Below are 13,530 nucleotides of genomic sequence, written 5' to 3' on the forward strand. Positions count from 1 at the left end.
TATTTGATATCACACACCGTATATAACCACGAGAGTACATACTAGACACTTAAAAGCTTCTCATATTTTAAGAACTGACCGAATCTTGAAGACAGAAAAGTTCGTTATCCACAGTTCCTCTTCGAGAACCAAAGATTACTAAGTGAAGAAATCACATTTTTCCAGAGGGTTCATGGAGGAATTCGGTGAACACCCAAACGCCTGCGAGAACGCTTTCGAGTTCATCAGCGGGAAATTACAGCGGTGTTGTTCACTGCGGCTTCGCGAACACAGCGTATAGCAATAGCTCATGAAGAAGATTTGTTCGCCAGTGAACTGAGGAAGCGTCGCTAATCGCTGGGATCGTTTCTGCCCTTGCTTCGCTTCATGCTCGAAGGCGCGGAAACTTATGGCAAGGGCTGGCAGGAGCGGAAATATGGGGCTTCCGTCGCTCCTGTTGTTCAAGGCGCAATTCAGCCTAGAGTTGTAGGCTGCGAGGCTATCGTTGCCCCACCAGGTCTCCTCTTCACCGTTTTCTGTCAGAGATGCGCCTTGCTTATCGAAAGACTTGACTATTTCAGTCGCGTAATATTGTCCAAAGCCACCGTAGTTCATTGCGGGAGTTCCGTGATGGTGGTGAAATGGGAATTCTACTGCGTGTAATGCAACGAATACCTTGTTCATGACGTGACTGTAACGGATCATGCTATTTCGAGTGAAAGTAAACTTGCTGTATATCTCCTGGATACGCTCGTGCCCAAGAAGGGCCCTTACGGTCTTCGCGGTTGCCAGGTAACTGTCGAAGAACGATGAGTTGACTGACGGAAACTCCTTGTAGTAACCAGCAAGTGCGTCAGAGGAGCCCAGAATATCGCCTCCTGGCCACAGGTCCGTGACGATACCGAGTAATTTCCTCGCCGCTGTGGATTTCGTTGCGTTGTCAATCCAGCTGGAGTTCGAAATCAGCTGCTCTGAACTATTTTTTACGGACTGGATCAGTTGGTCGACCTTCTGGCGCTGTTCCTTCCCGAAGTTTGTATTGAGAAAGCCGATTACAGACAGCAGGCCGTATGATTTCTGAATGTTCTCGAAGCAGAATAGGAACTTTCTGCTTTCATATTCTTCTGCGCTGCCGTACATGAGGATTCCAGCCTGAGGAAATCCCAGCAGCGCTAACAGTGCATACTTCTGCACAAATGTCCAACCGATAACGTTCATCAGCCGACCAGTCGGTATAGATGTCAATATCATGTCCACGGCTTTCAGTCTCGCGACATTCTGAACGCACGCAATGTCCGAGGCAGTGAAGTTGAATATCGGGTGGTAAAGGGCATTTAAGGTGCTCAACCAGTGTTCTACAGAAACGGACTCAGTGACGGAGCTGATGCCAGCTATGGGGAATGTCACTTCTCTGCGATCTTCTTCGGCTTCCGAGGCCAATATCAGAAGGACTGTGGCTTCGTCCTCTTCCAACTGGGTTATATTGAGCGACGTCTCTAGCATGTCAGTTCTTCCTAGGACGGCAACGTACTGTTTGACGTATGTCTCGTACAAACGCTGCTTCACTATATCCGACTGCCTCTGGACCCACGGAAGCCCTATCGATCCCTGGTCCACATGGACCATGGGGAGTGACCCGCTGCGACGGATAACGTGGACATCAAACCACAGCCCCATGTTCCAGTTCACAGACAGGTTCACGAGCAGATCGAATGGTGATAGGCCTCCTCGAGGTTCTTCGGGCCAAGACATCTGCATCATCTTCATGAACTGGAGGAACTTGTCTCGGTCGTCATTCGACGCTGCCGTCGTGCGCATGCACACATTATAGAGACGTGCTGGCAGAGATATTTCCGTCCTCAACTCCTGCGTATACTGCAGGACGGCGTTCCAAAGCATGTCTTCTTGAACGGACGAAGCGGCTTTCTGCTTCGGTTGCCAACCTCCGCAAACGTACTCGTAGAAGTTGTCGCAAGGCTGTACGACATTGCTGAGAGCAGCTTTCAGTGCGTTGCCATGCGCGGCGCAGATGTCATTGTTGCATAGTATTGCCTGCGCCAATCTCTTCGACAATATTTTCTGAATCAACGCATACGCGGCGACGACCAGCACGAGCGTGGTGAGGAAGATTACAGGGAGCCACAAGGACAGTTTGCGCTTGTTCAGCAGCGACCTTCTTTCATTGTTCCCTTCACTTGTTTCACACAACTGACGCATGCTCTTCACCTAAAAAGAGTCGTGAACATTTCATTAGGAAGGAACACGCTCTCTGCGTTCTGCTACTTTTTTTATTACTTTACTGCGCCTCTCTCTTTTCAGCCACTGTGCTCCCATCTACCAAACAATTTTGTCGGAGCGCATCATTGGCGAAAAAACTTTGCTTGCATAACGGCCACCGGGCAGCGGAACCCCTGTGTGCCCAGCGTTCATTTCATTTCATTTTTTTTTTCATTTCTATTTATTTTCCTTTTGCGCTACAGCTGGAGGAGGTACGCCAAAAAGCAGCAAACGCTGCTTGACTAGGGCACTCCCCCATTGCATTTGGCGTCCGCAGCAGCAAGTCAAAGAATTGCATTAAGTTTCAGCACTGTACAGTGGTAAAAAAGAAGACCTGATGCTAACAGAGATATATACAGTGGTTACAACACGTTGTACAGTAGTATGCAACGCAACACATGACGGCAACACGGAACAAAAACCTCTTTGTAGAACTCAGAAGGCTCGCGGGAGGAGCAGAGTAAATGTTAATATTCGCAAGCAAGAAACGGTTGAGAACTCTCGCCATTCTGGAACTCAAAGACTGTGTTCCATAGTTCGTCCTATGAAACAGAACTTGCCGGAACTTGCAGTTTAAGGGGCGTTGCGTTGCACCCTCATATTCATAGATGCTTGGCTAATATTAGTATGGTATAACGAATTCGCAAAATTCAGAAAGTCCGTTGTAGCATCTCGTAGTTACTGAATTATTGATAATATGAGCATTATATCTATAATATATCCCTGCATCGCATCTGACGCGTATCACGTGTTTCGTATCTCAAGGTAATGCAAGCTATAAAGAAAAGTTGCCTAGAGTTCGTTGCCTTGGTGGCATGAGTTCAGGACTAACTTCGATAAGTCATCAGAGATGCACGTCTATAAAACATTAGTACCTTCCCTCTAATTTAAAATCGCCGAAACGGTCACCGGATGCCTGTGGCAGAACCTAAGACTATCAATGTTCTAAAAAGTCAATCACCATGTCCTTCGATGGTTCATAGCGTTTCTTTGTCATCCATCGTACGGGACTCAATGTCCCGGCAGGAGTAGCGTGCTGACTCGATGCCTTCGGTTGTATGTGTGTTCCAGGATTCCTGGACCAGAGCGGAGAAGGTGACAGCATTGCTGATTTTCTTCGGTCGATACGCTCCTGTTCATGCGCTGAGATTCAGTGTGGCCGTCATCCACTTCTTCGTCATCGGGTACGCGTGGATCTTCTTCTTCTTCGTCCCGCGGAGAATGGCCATTAGCCCCAAGGGAGATCGGCCAGGGCTATGAGGATGTCCAACGGTACTATGACTTGACGGTGACAATTTGGGTGGGGAATGTGAAGGTTGGTGGAGAATGTAATGGTTGAAGTGGTGGAGGTGCTGAAGTTCTTGTTTTGGCTTCATGGCACAAGGGCAAGCATCGTGCATGTCGTGGTTATTTGCATAATTGACATGTAGGGGCATTGTAGTATTCATTAGCAGTAGACATTGTAGTAGAGTCATTGTGTGGTAGTCAGTGTAGATGCGTGACTGCGTGTTTGATCACTGGACCATAGAGCACGAGGCTTCTTCCTTTAACTATGGCGGGCTACTTTAACATCCGGGCTTTGAGCCGCAAATATTAGCATTCACCACCATGTTCGACCCACTGGTTCCACCTCTTCGTCCTTTTCAGTAATTTTTGTACAAAGTCTGACTTAGACTTGTCTACACTTTGTGATTTTGACACAAGCGTACGTCTCTGCAGCAGAAAAGCTTTACTACCATGAAAAACCACTGAAGACGCTTTCCGCTCAAATGCTTTCTTATGTTGCCAGCTGTCAGAAGATCACAGAAGCGTGAATCGCAATGAATTACTGAACAATTGTATAATGCCGTACTCACTTTTAGGACATCAGTTTTCTTCTTATATATATATATATATATATACTCATTGAACGATGCGACAGCGCCAGAGGACACGTGTTTCGCCGTGTTTGCGGCTCGTCGGCCCTGGGTAGCTGCGCATCGTTCGGGATTGGCAAACCAGAGGTCACTCAGCGAGCGATATACACCTGGGAGGGTGACCGAGCACTCCTCAATGCCACAGTGCAAGCCAGTGAATTATAAAGAGGGGGGAAAAGCCATTAAAAAAATAGGTAAATGATGCTAGACGTGTTTGAAATTCAAACTTACAGTTAAGATGGCTTCTATGGCTGCACGTAGAGAAACAGATACTCATTGAACGATGCGACAGCACCAGAGGACACGTGTTTCGCCGTGTTTGCGGCTCGTCGGCCCTGGGTAGCTGCGCATCGTTCGGGATTGGCAAACCAGAGGTCACTCAGCGAGCGATATACACCTGGGAGGGTGACCGAGCACTCCTCAATGCCACAGTGCAAGCCAGTGAATTATAAAGAGGGGGGAAAAGCCATTAAAAAAATAGGTAAATGATGCTAGACGTGTTTGAAATTCAAACTTGCAGTTAAGATGGCTTCTATGGCTGCACGTAGAGAAACAGATACTCATTGAACGATGCGACAGCACCAGAGGACACGTGTTTCGCCGTGTTTGCGGCAAACACGGCGCCGCAAACACGGCGAAACACGGCGAAACACGTGTCCTCTGGTGCTGTCGCATCGTTCAATGAGTATCTGTTTCTCTACGTGCAGCCATAGAAGCCGTCTTAGCTGCAAGTTTGAATTTCAAACACGTCTAGCATCATTTACCTATTTTTTTAATGGCTTTTCCCCCTCTTTATATATATATATATATATATATATATATATATATATATATATATATATATCTGAGATGCCTCCTTCTGGGACCCTGTTGACCTCGTTGTATCTCGTACACCTTCCTCTTGGGTGTTAACATAAGATAAAAGAAGTGGAAACGAAGGAGCTATCGACACATCGCAATGAAGAAACGAAGAAGAAGAAGCGGACTGGACACAACAAGCTGCATTGCTTTCTCCGCTGTGTTGATATACCATGTAGGTGACCGGTTAGATGCTGCTACTACTCCTCACCATTCCGTAGTGTTCGACAACTCCAAAAGTCTAACTTCAGTGTGAACCCCGTACGGCCAGCATCACCAGCGGAACCACCAATGAGAAAAGCATTAAACTGTCCTTCATCCCGTGCCCAGTCGGTGATCTGACCTCTGGAAGAGGTTGTCCATGATCTCAGGAGGGTCGTGCCGCAAAATACTTTTCACGGCTGTTCTGTTTGTGGACGTCATGGCGATTGCTGCTGGACAAGTGCTTCCCAAGAGGACCAGCAGCACAGACATGGATGGACATTACCAGCTTTGTAAGTTAAAGTCTAGCATAATCATTTGTGCTGTATGTGTTCGGGCATACAACGTGCGGTAATAACCTTGTTCCAGCTTGTGATGACAGATGAGTATCCCCCCCCCCCCGTGTAGAATGTTGAAATCACGGACGAGCGATGCCACAGGAATGGTTTGGCCTAACCTGGCACAATGCAGCTTGGGGAGTCATTAGTCAGGGTACAGATCTGTCTCAATAAACAAGCTTCCCAAGCAGCACAGTATGTCGGCGCAACATTGAATCAATATTGGTCCAAGATTGGACCAATTTTTTGCCGGTATTGCCAATATTGGGACAACATATTGTGCTGCTTGGGTTATTGGCCGATAATGCACCAACCAAGGTCGGGTAGGCCAGCCTAGCTATATTGCCAAGCTTGGCCCAATCTTTTTTGTTGCTTGGGCATAGTTGGCCCATCGTTGCTGTTAATCGGTGCGCCGCCATCGTGCCGACAAAGGGCCGGCTATTGCCCAGACTTGGTTCTATACTGGCCCTGTGTTGGCCGCATGTCTTATAGCCCGCTCTGCTACATTGGCAGTATTATGTCGGGCCGAATAAGGCCAATGTCAATCCCCAAGCTTGGCCCAACCTTTTTTTCGCGAGGACGGCCCAACAACTTTTAGGTCGGAAGCACACATCGGCCCGGCATTCTGCCGACGTTGTTTTTCCCCTTGGGGAGACACCCTGCGGTCCAGGAAGGGAATATATGGCGTGCATTATAACCCCCCACCTACCACCCACCACCCAAATTCTATTCTGTGAATTAGAAGGTGCTCAACAGGCGTGTTAATGCGTGCAGTCTACATGAACGATCACTGTGGCGCTGGTCAGAAGCCCCAGCAGATCCATCTTCTCCTATACAGCGAGAAGGCGAGCGCCATCTTGTTCTCTCACCGTCGCAACTCCACCCTGCGTGCTGCCCAGTGTGCTCTCTCCTTCAAAGTGGATGGGAAGTTCATCCTTTCCTTCAAGTTCTTCGACACACTTTCTGAAAGCTTCCTCTGCTTCATGTACCTCGAGGTATGAACGCCGCCATCATGCATGGCATCTATAACCCGAGCACGAAATCAGGTTAAGCTGGGCAAAATATATTATTTGTGTTAAAGTAGAATGCATATACGTGTGTAACCGTTGATGTATACGAACGCAAAACAAACACTTTGCAAACACTTTAGCCTCACCATTGCCCGAGCAACAACAAAAAATTGAAAAGTGCAGTTAGTGCGTAGCACCGACGTACTCGAACCCGCTCCTCCGTGGCTAGTAACGATAGGACGCGGAGAGCGTGTTGGTTATACATAAACATGACTAAAGAACACAACGAAAACAAGGAACGGAACACAGCATACGTGTCTTTGTGGTTTGTCTTGTAGTGTTCTTGTCCATCTGTGGTGCTTCTCATGTGAGCGACAGAACGATTAGTCGAGCACTTTTATCGAGAAAAATCAATGTAACACGAGAACAATGATCAGAAGCGAAAGTGTGCTAGTAGTATAGGGACGTGTTGAGTGAGAGTACAAGACTGGGCTAACGCGAACACCTCCTCGCCAATCCAGCAGTCGGCGCGATAGTGCCAGCGTCTGTCCAGAATATTCTTCTCTCGCCAGCAGCGGTCGGACGCCGGACTGCGGACTCGCCACCAGTCGTGAAACCTTCGAATGTATCATACGCTATGCAAATAGGTCAGCCTTTCGCGCAGCCCCTCAGCTTTTCCCTCTCCCCTCGTGCATGTAAGGAGGTCTCCTTGGCTCACTCTAAAATAACGTTCCACAACAACTGCATGTGTAAGTGCACCATAGTGCTGTGACCCGTCCGCGAATACCCGCTTAATTCCTGCTTTCTGAGTGGACAGACGCTTTGTCACCTGCTTTCTCCAACATTTTCTTTCTCTCATGCGCAGAGACCTACTGCCGTAGCGTAACCGACATTGAGTACGCTTTATAGCGATCTTCGAGGCGTTCACGGAGTCTTAACTGAATATTATTTGTATCAATTTTTCATAATTTCTGTTCCAAAGAGTCATACTTGCAACAAAGCACCATGCCAGACACGACTCTATAATACTATAAGCACCTGACACGATCCACCCACATTTTTAGTCATGATCAAAAAGCCTTGATCAAGAAAATGATGCCAATCACTGGTCTTTTTAATCGATGGAATCCTAGCATGTATAACCAAACACTCTAACTATCGTCACGACACATAACAAATATCACCAACAATCGTCTGCATTAAACGTGCCATGACGCAAAGCGGCCATTTTTGCGACGTGTAGAACTACGTGCGAGATTTCTACCAGACAAACACGCCTGGTAGGTTTGTCGTGATGTAGTTGTGTGGGGTTCCGTGTTAGGACTCGCCACTGTGCAGCTCAGACTGTGTTTAATTTCCATCAGATCTCCACGACTGCGGAGTCAACGGATTTGTTGTGTGGGAAGGACTACACGGGTACCAAGAGCATGGTGAAGGCGTCCCCTACGATGACCCTCAAATGGAGCGTTTCGTCGAGGCATGTACACAAGACCATCGGAGGCTTCGAAATTGTCATCACAGGATTCCAACAGCCAGGTATGGGTCTGCAACTGTAGACTCTGCAAAAGTATACAAGTCATGTGGAGAAGTTAGCTAGCAAAATGGCGCTGCGAGCATCGGCGCCGTCACGGGGGTTACAACGGGGCCGTTGCTCCCCCGGCTTCCAGAAACGGCGGGGTTCTGAACCAAGACAATGTAGTTGCGGGTACAAAACTTCTGCCAGAATGCCAAACATTCTGGTATGCCCCCCCCCCCCCCCCGCCCCGCCCCTGGAAAAAATCCAGGCAGCACCTATGGATGCGAGCATCATATACAGTCAAACCTTCTCAATATCATGCCTGGTAATCTGACGTCCTTGCTTGATGACCATTTTGATCGAGAACGTTCCCTTCTCCATAAATATTTCTCGTCAATATGACGATTAGCTTATCTGACAATGACCAGGATTGTTAGCACAAATGGGAGGGAGCGAACACATGTGCTCTACACTGGACAGTACGGCCGCGGAGGTGTTGAACGCACGATACTTTTGTCTTACAAGTGCTCTGTGCTTCCGGATGACGCATGTCCAAGCTGCATGTCCAGATGACTTATACAATGTGATCCATGATGCTCTTGTGGCACAACCGTGACAAATCGGGCAAGTTGGTAGATGTCTAACGTGGGGAACTAGCGTAAAAGACGTGGACAAAGGAGAAGCTTATGGGACGAGCGCTCTTTTCTGTCCGTGTCTTACACACGCTCCATGAATATCGAGAGGTAGTAGCAAACCTAAGCTGAAGGACTCGAGATTACCGCGGGCGTACTGCTACTACGCGAGTGTGTGTAGGATTGTGTGACTACTGCACTAACATGAAATCGGTTGTTGTGCAGAGGGCAGTGGCGGCTGCGGTCGTGGTCTCAAACTTTGTAACAACGGTCGCTGCATCTGGGATGGCTTTGTTTGTGATGGAAGAGATAACTGTGGCGATTACAGCGACGAACGACTTTGCTGTGAGTTGTTGATGTGCCTTGCAACAGTTTTCACAAGTTCCATTGCTCAAGGTTAAAAATCACACGTTTAAGGGAGAGGCTGCTAGGGTGATAACGACGTACTGTCATTTCTTTTTTTGCTTTTCTAGTTGCTGGGCGACAAGACTTCTCTTTGTACCTCATCGCACTGTTCCTTTCTTGTCTTTTGTTTGTGGGAATTGGAATCGTCTTCAAGATCATGTACAAGAAATATCCATTGGTGGTGAGTGTGAAGCATAGAGACCTTAAGCTATATGACACCAGCGCGCTTTCTGTAAACGATGTTCTACTAAGATACTCACCATGGAAGAGTGTAAGACTATGACGGTAGGGAAATGTTGGTCTGCTCGCATTGTCATCACGAGATTCCAACAGCCAGGTACAAGCATAGTGGTACACCAGTGTAAGGTGATTGATCTAATCAATCACTCAATCCGATGCCTTTCCACATAATTGTGAATGGCGAGAATAAGCCAACTGCACACATGGCTGAAGCTGTTGCGTGTAATCGGTGGTCCGATTTTTGCCATTCCAGATGCCTGAAAGAGAGCCAGAACCTATCCCAACTGGACCAGATCCGGGTACAATTCAGACTGTTCTTTTGCCAGGTCCTCCGCCTGCCATGATTGTGAAGCGTAAAGTGTCTTCCTCTTCGGTCCGCTCAAAATCATCGAACAAATAGAGGAACGTAAAATAAAGTGTTATACTTGTTCATGCCAGAGCTCCTCGGCACAGAGGGAACTTTGATATGTACTGAGAACCTGATAGCTGCGAAACCAATCTAGGTGTTCTCGTGCCAAACCGTCAGCCTCAGGTTGTAGTGTTCCCCTGACAAAGGTGCTCCGTACAGATCATGTCACAATCAGGGATTTCCTTACACCCCGCCAGGGAGGATTTTTGCTACGCCCCCCTGAAATTTCTCAGGTGACCCCACCCAGCTCGGCCACCAACACGTTCTGGCAGTGAGTCCGGCGCAGCGAATTACATCCTGCACTGTCAAACTTGAGCTGTAGAACCACAGTAATGCAGATGATCGTACCATGCATTTGTCCAAAATCATTTGAAAGTGACTGTTCAATAGATATATTGCCCGCATATACGAGCAAAACTGCGTGCTGGTACGCAAACTCAATGTGGACCATCAAGAACCATTTGCGCCCAATTCAATCAAGCGAGGTACTCTACTTTTTTTCGTCTAAGGTTTTCACCGTTGGTTACTAGGTATTCATTGAGCTTCGTGAGACAAGGTGCTAGCCTTTTTTCTTTGTCGGTCGTGTGATTAAGCATCTTAATGTTGAAATGCCGTTCATAATGAACCTGTATTCTACTGTACTGTGTTCTAGCGTAATAACATTGTACAAATAAAACGGGAAAGCTGCGCAGATATGTCACCATTGTGCCACGACTCTTTCTGTGTCTAAGAAAAATCACGTATGTGGAACCTTCACCAAGCATACCTCCCCCCCCCCCCAGTGAATTTGTGGGGAAATCACTGGTTACAATAGGAGGGACATTGCTACAACAAAAACGACACTACACTGTACAAGGGAATGTCACAAAAAGTGGTTTTGCGTGAAAGTGGTCTTGCCGGAAATTATGATTGTCCAGTTCATTTATTATTTCTGGAGGTGACGAGTTCCTGCCGCGGATGCAACGTAAGTGATTCGGATGTGGAGTTGTGAGAGCGGCTTGAACGAAACGGGCCCCTATTTTCCGGCTCGACCCAGCCCGAACATTCCGAAATGAGACCCAGCCCGGTCCGAATCTGTCAAAGAATGACTAGATCCGCCCGTCGACTATAGGAGCTGCCAAAGAAATCGTTACAGAATATCCAGGGACACTTTCCATGCGAACACAGTTTAAAACATCGTTACATTCCAGACTGTTGCGCCCTTCTCGTTAATAAATAACGAATGGCTGATCAAGCTTTGATGCCTAATCATGAGACCCTTATGCGTCCCGAAAGATCATGCGTTTTCTAGCTGTTTCTAAAATGTTTTATTTGTTGTGCTGTCGGTGCGTCTCTTGTTTTCGAAATAAAAATATTCACAATGCATCGCACAATTGAGGCATGGCTCAGCCCAGGCCCGGAGCCGAACAGGTATGGGTCTCCCGAACCTGGCAGGCGGGCGGATCGTGGACCTGTCCGTGTCATCTATAGAGCTGACATCGGCTCTACCTTATGGATGGAATTTGGGTTTGTCCGATGCAGTTCTTTTTGTCTGGGCATGTGAAAGTACAGTGAACAAAAGAAACAAACGGTCAGTCTTGTAGCGCGTTGTCAGACGTCTATAGTCATAGTCACTAGTCATAGTCAGACGTCTGCTGTCTGAAATATGATGTCCTGTAAGCTGAATGGTCCTCTCACCTCCGATTGCTCCGGCAATCTCTTTCCTTTCAGACTTTTTTTTTTCAGGTCTAGAAAAAAAAAGGATCCAACGAGTACGGCGGGTGTTCAATGCGTTCAAATCCCAACTCCCTCAGAACCTGCGTTTGCCTCGCCTGCTGTATGTGCCGGTGCATTGTCCTGTAAAACGAGAATGCCTTTCCATAGCTTCCCGCGCCGTTTTTCTTTGGAAGCCTCCTTTAATAGGCATAGCAAGCTGCATAGTAGTATGCCGCACTAGCAGACCATGAAGAAGACATTTATATCGCCGTTCCAAAGCCGGGTAAAGGTGTAAAAAGCAACAAAAAGCCCCAGAGATCACCCCTCTATGTAACTTGTGAGGTCGCAAAGCTCCACCAAATGCAGTGCAATTACTTCCTGATACTGTATTACGACACTACTCTCTTTGTAGCTTTTTTGTTCACCATTTCCAAAGGTAAAGCGAACACAGCGCAGTAGCGAAGTGTCTGTGCTAAGGTCTGTTCTGAAGAAGAAAGAAGTCTTCAGAAAGGGCTAGCTGCCACTGCCTTCCTGGCTGAAGAAGAAGAAGAAGGGTCATCTCCATTCTGAATCGAATCGCAGGATGAAGACTGCACAGGAGCCTTGCAGAACACCGCAGGGTGCAATAGAATTCTCTCAACAGACAGCGGACTTAGGCTCAGCTAAGCGAGCAAAGAGCTCTTCTTTAGCCTCCTGGAGAGGGCGGCTACGTTTCTTCTTGGGTGTGCCTACTTCTCCCCTTGGACTTGCCGGGAGTTGTGAAAGCAGCATAGGCTGCCGGTATGGCAACGCCCCTTGTGGGCGGTTCGTGGACAGCATCGCGGACCTTTGCATCCGAACAAGATGTGGCCATCTTGAAGACAGCTGGCGTCCACTCTATCCCAGTGGCCTTGGTCCCCACCGACGGTTCGAGGGTCCGACTGGGAAACCCTAGGCTTCTGCACTCACAAATGGAAGCAATCTCATCATCATACCGCGATGTGACTGAGGTCAAGCCTTACTCATCGGGCGGCGTCTTGATCCGTACTGAAAGCCTTCGTGTTGCCGTCGACTTCCTGTCGTGCTCCCACTTCGGGTCTTCCGCGGTGAAGTCGTTCATCCCCTCTCACCTTGTCTCGATTAAGGGCGTCATTCGCGGTGTGGACACCTCACTTGCGGTTGGAGACCTTTTGGAATCATTCTCCTCTGTGCATGCCATCTCCGTGCAGCGTTGTTCTAAAGTGGACGGGGGGCAGCGCATTTCCTTGCCCACAGTCATCGTCTCATTTGCTGGCTTTACGCTTCCTGCGGAGATCAAAGTATGGCCTCTTATCTTTCCCGTGTTCTCTTTTACTTCGCACCCCCGTCAATGTACCAATTGCTATCGCTTCGGTCACGGCGTTCGTAGTTGTCGCTCCAAGGCTCGATGTCGAAAGTGTGGAGGTGAGCACAATGAACCCGACTGTACGTCCCCAACGATCACCTGCTGTCAGTGCCACCAGTCACATTTTGCGGATTCTCCTTCATGCCCGGCTAGAGAGTCCGAGCAATGCCTCTTGTCTGTTATGGACCAGCGGCATTGCTCGAGGCAGGATGCCATACGCGTGGTATCTGGGCGCGGCGCATCCTACGCGTCCGCGGCCAGCGCCGCTAGCTCTGTCCCTGTAGCCCTTAATCAGTCGTTCCTCATTGATCTCATCAAGACTTGTGTCACGCAGGCGCTGGAAAAGTTCTTCAGCTCTCTCATTCCCACCGCTGCCGTCGCTAGTGCCTTGCAGTCGACTTCGGCTGCTAACGAGCCTCGACCACAGGAAGGCGCATCAGGTGTAGCCTGCACCAGCGTGCAGCTGCCGGATAGGCCGTTTCCTGATGCTTCATCTCTTCTTTCTACTGACGGCTCCGAGATGGACCTTGCGGGCCCCTCGCCTTCGGCTGAAGGTCAGGCAGGTCAGCTTTCTCCATCGTGTAGAAGACGGAAAAGGCGGAGACGCAGGGATAAGGCAGGGAAGCCTGAGGATATTCTGACCCAGCTAGTCCAAACAACAATCGTCAATGATTCTCAGCCTTAGCGTCAT

The 13,530-nt window shown here is 48.4% G+C and overlaps 2 protein-coding genes across 2 annotated transcripts; one reads left to right on the plus strand and one right to left on the minus strand.

Moving 5' to 3' along the window:
* LOC135400089 (neprilysin-1-like) lies at window positions 1-3,434 on the minus strand. Its single transcript, XM_064631829.1, has 2 exons — window positions 3,218-3,434; window positions 1-2,205 (listed from the first exon to the last, which is right to left on the minus strand). Exons 1-2 carry the CDS (start codon window positions 3,359-3,361, stop codon window positions 139-141), a joined length of 2,211 nt encoding a protein of 736 aa, XP_064487899.1. The 5' UTR covers window positions 3,362-3,434; the 3' UTR covers window positions 1-138.
* A 1,716-nt stretch (window positions 3,435-5,150) lies between these two features.
* Window positions 5,151-9,820, plus strand: LOC135400090 (uncharacterized). Its single transcript, XM_064631830.1, has 6 exons — window positions 5,151-5,524; window positions 6,344-6,564; window positions 7,944-8,115; window positions 8,953-9,072; window positions 9,201-9,313; window positions 9,626-9,820. The coding sequence occupies exons 1-6, from the start codon at window positions 5,392-5,394 to the stop codon at window positions 9,770-9,772; spliced, it is 906 nt and encodes a 301-aa protein (XP_064487900.1). The 5' UTR covers window positions 5,151-5,391; the 3' UTR covers window positions 9,773-9,820.
* Window positions 9,821-13,530: the final 3,710 nt, after the last annotated feature.

This window comes from Ornithodoros turicata, chromosome 7, assembly GCF_037126465.1.
Source record: "Ornithodoros turicata isolate Travis chromosome 7, ASM3712646v1, whole genome shotgun sequence".
NCBI lineage: Eukaryota > Metazoa > Arthropoda > Arachnida > Ixodida > Argasidae > Ornithodoros > Ornithodoros turicata.

Coding starts and splice junctions, on each gene's coding strand:
- LOC135400090 (XM_064631830.1), top strand. CDS start 5,392: ATGATCTCAGGAGGGTCGTGCCGCAAAATACTTTTCACGGCTGTTCTG. Junction 8,116..8,952: donor CACAGGATTCCAACAGCCAG/GTATGGGTCTGC, acceptor GTTGTTGTGCAG/AGGGCAGTGGCGGCTGCGGT. Junction 9,314..9,625: donor ACAAGAAATATCCATTGGTG/GTGAGTGTGAAG, acceptor TTGCCATTCCAG/ATGCCTGAAAGAGAGCCAGA.
- LOC135400089 (XM_064631829.1), bottom strand. CDS start 3,361: ATGCTGTCACCTTCTCCGCTCTGGTCCAGGAATCCTGGAACACACATA. Junction 2,206..3,217: donor ATGAACCATCGAAGGACATG/GTGATTGACTTT, acceptor GACTCTTTTTAG/GTGAAGAGCATGCGTCAGTT.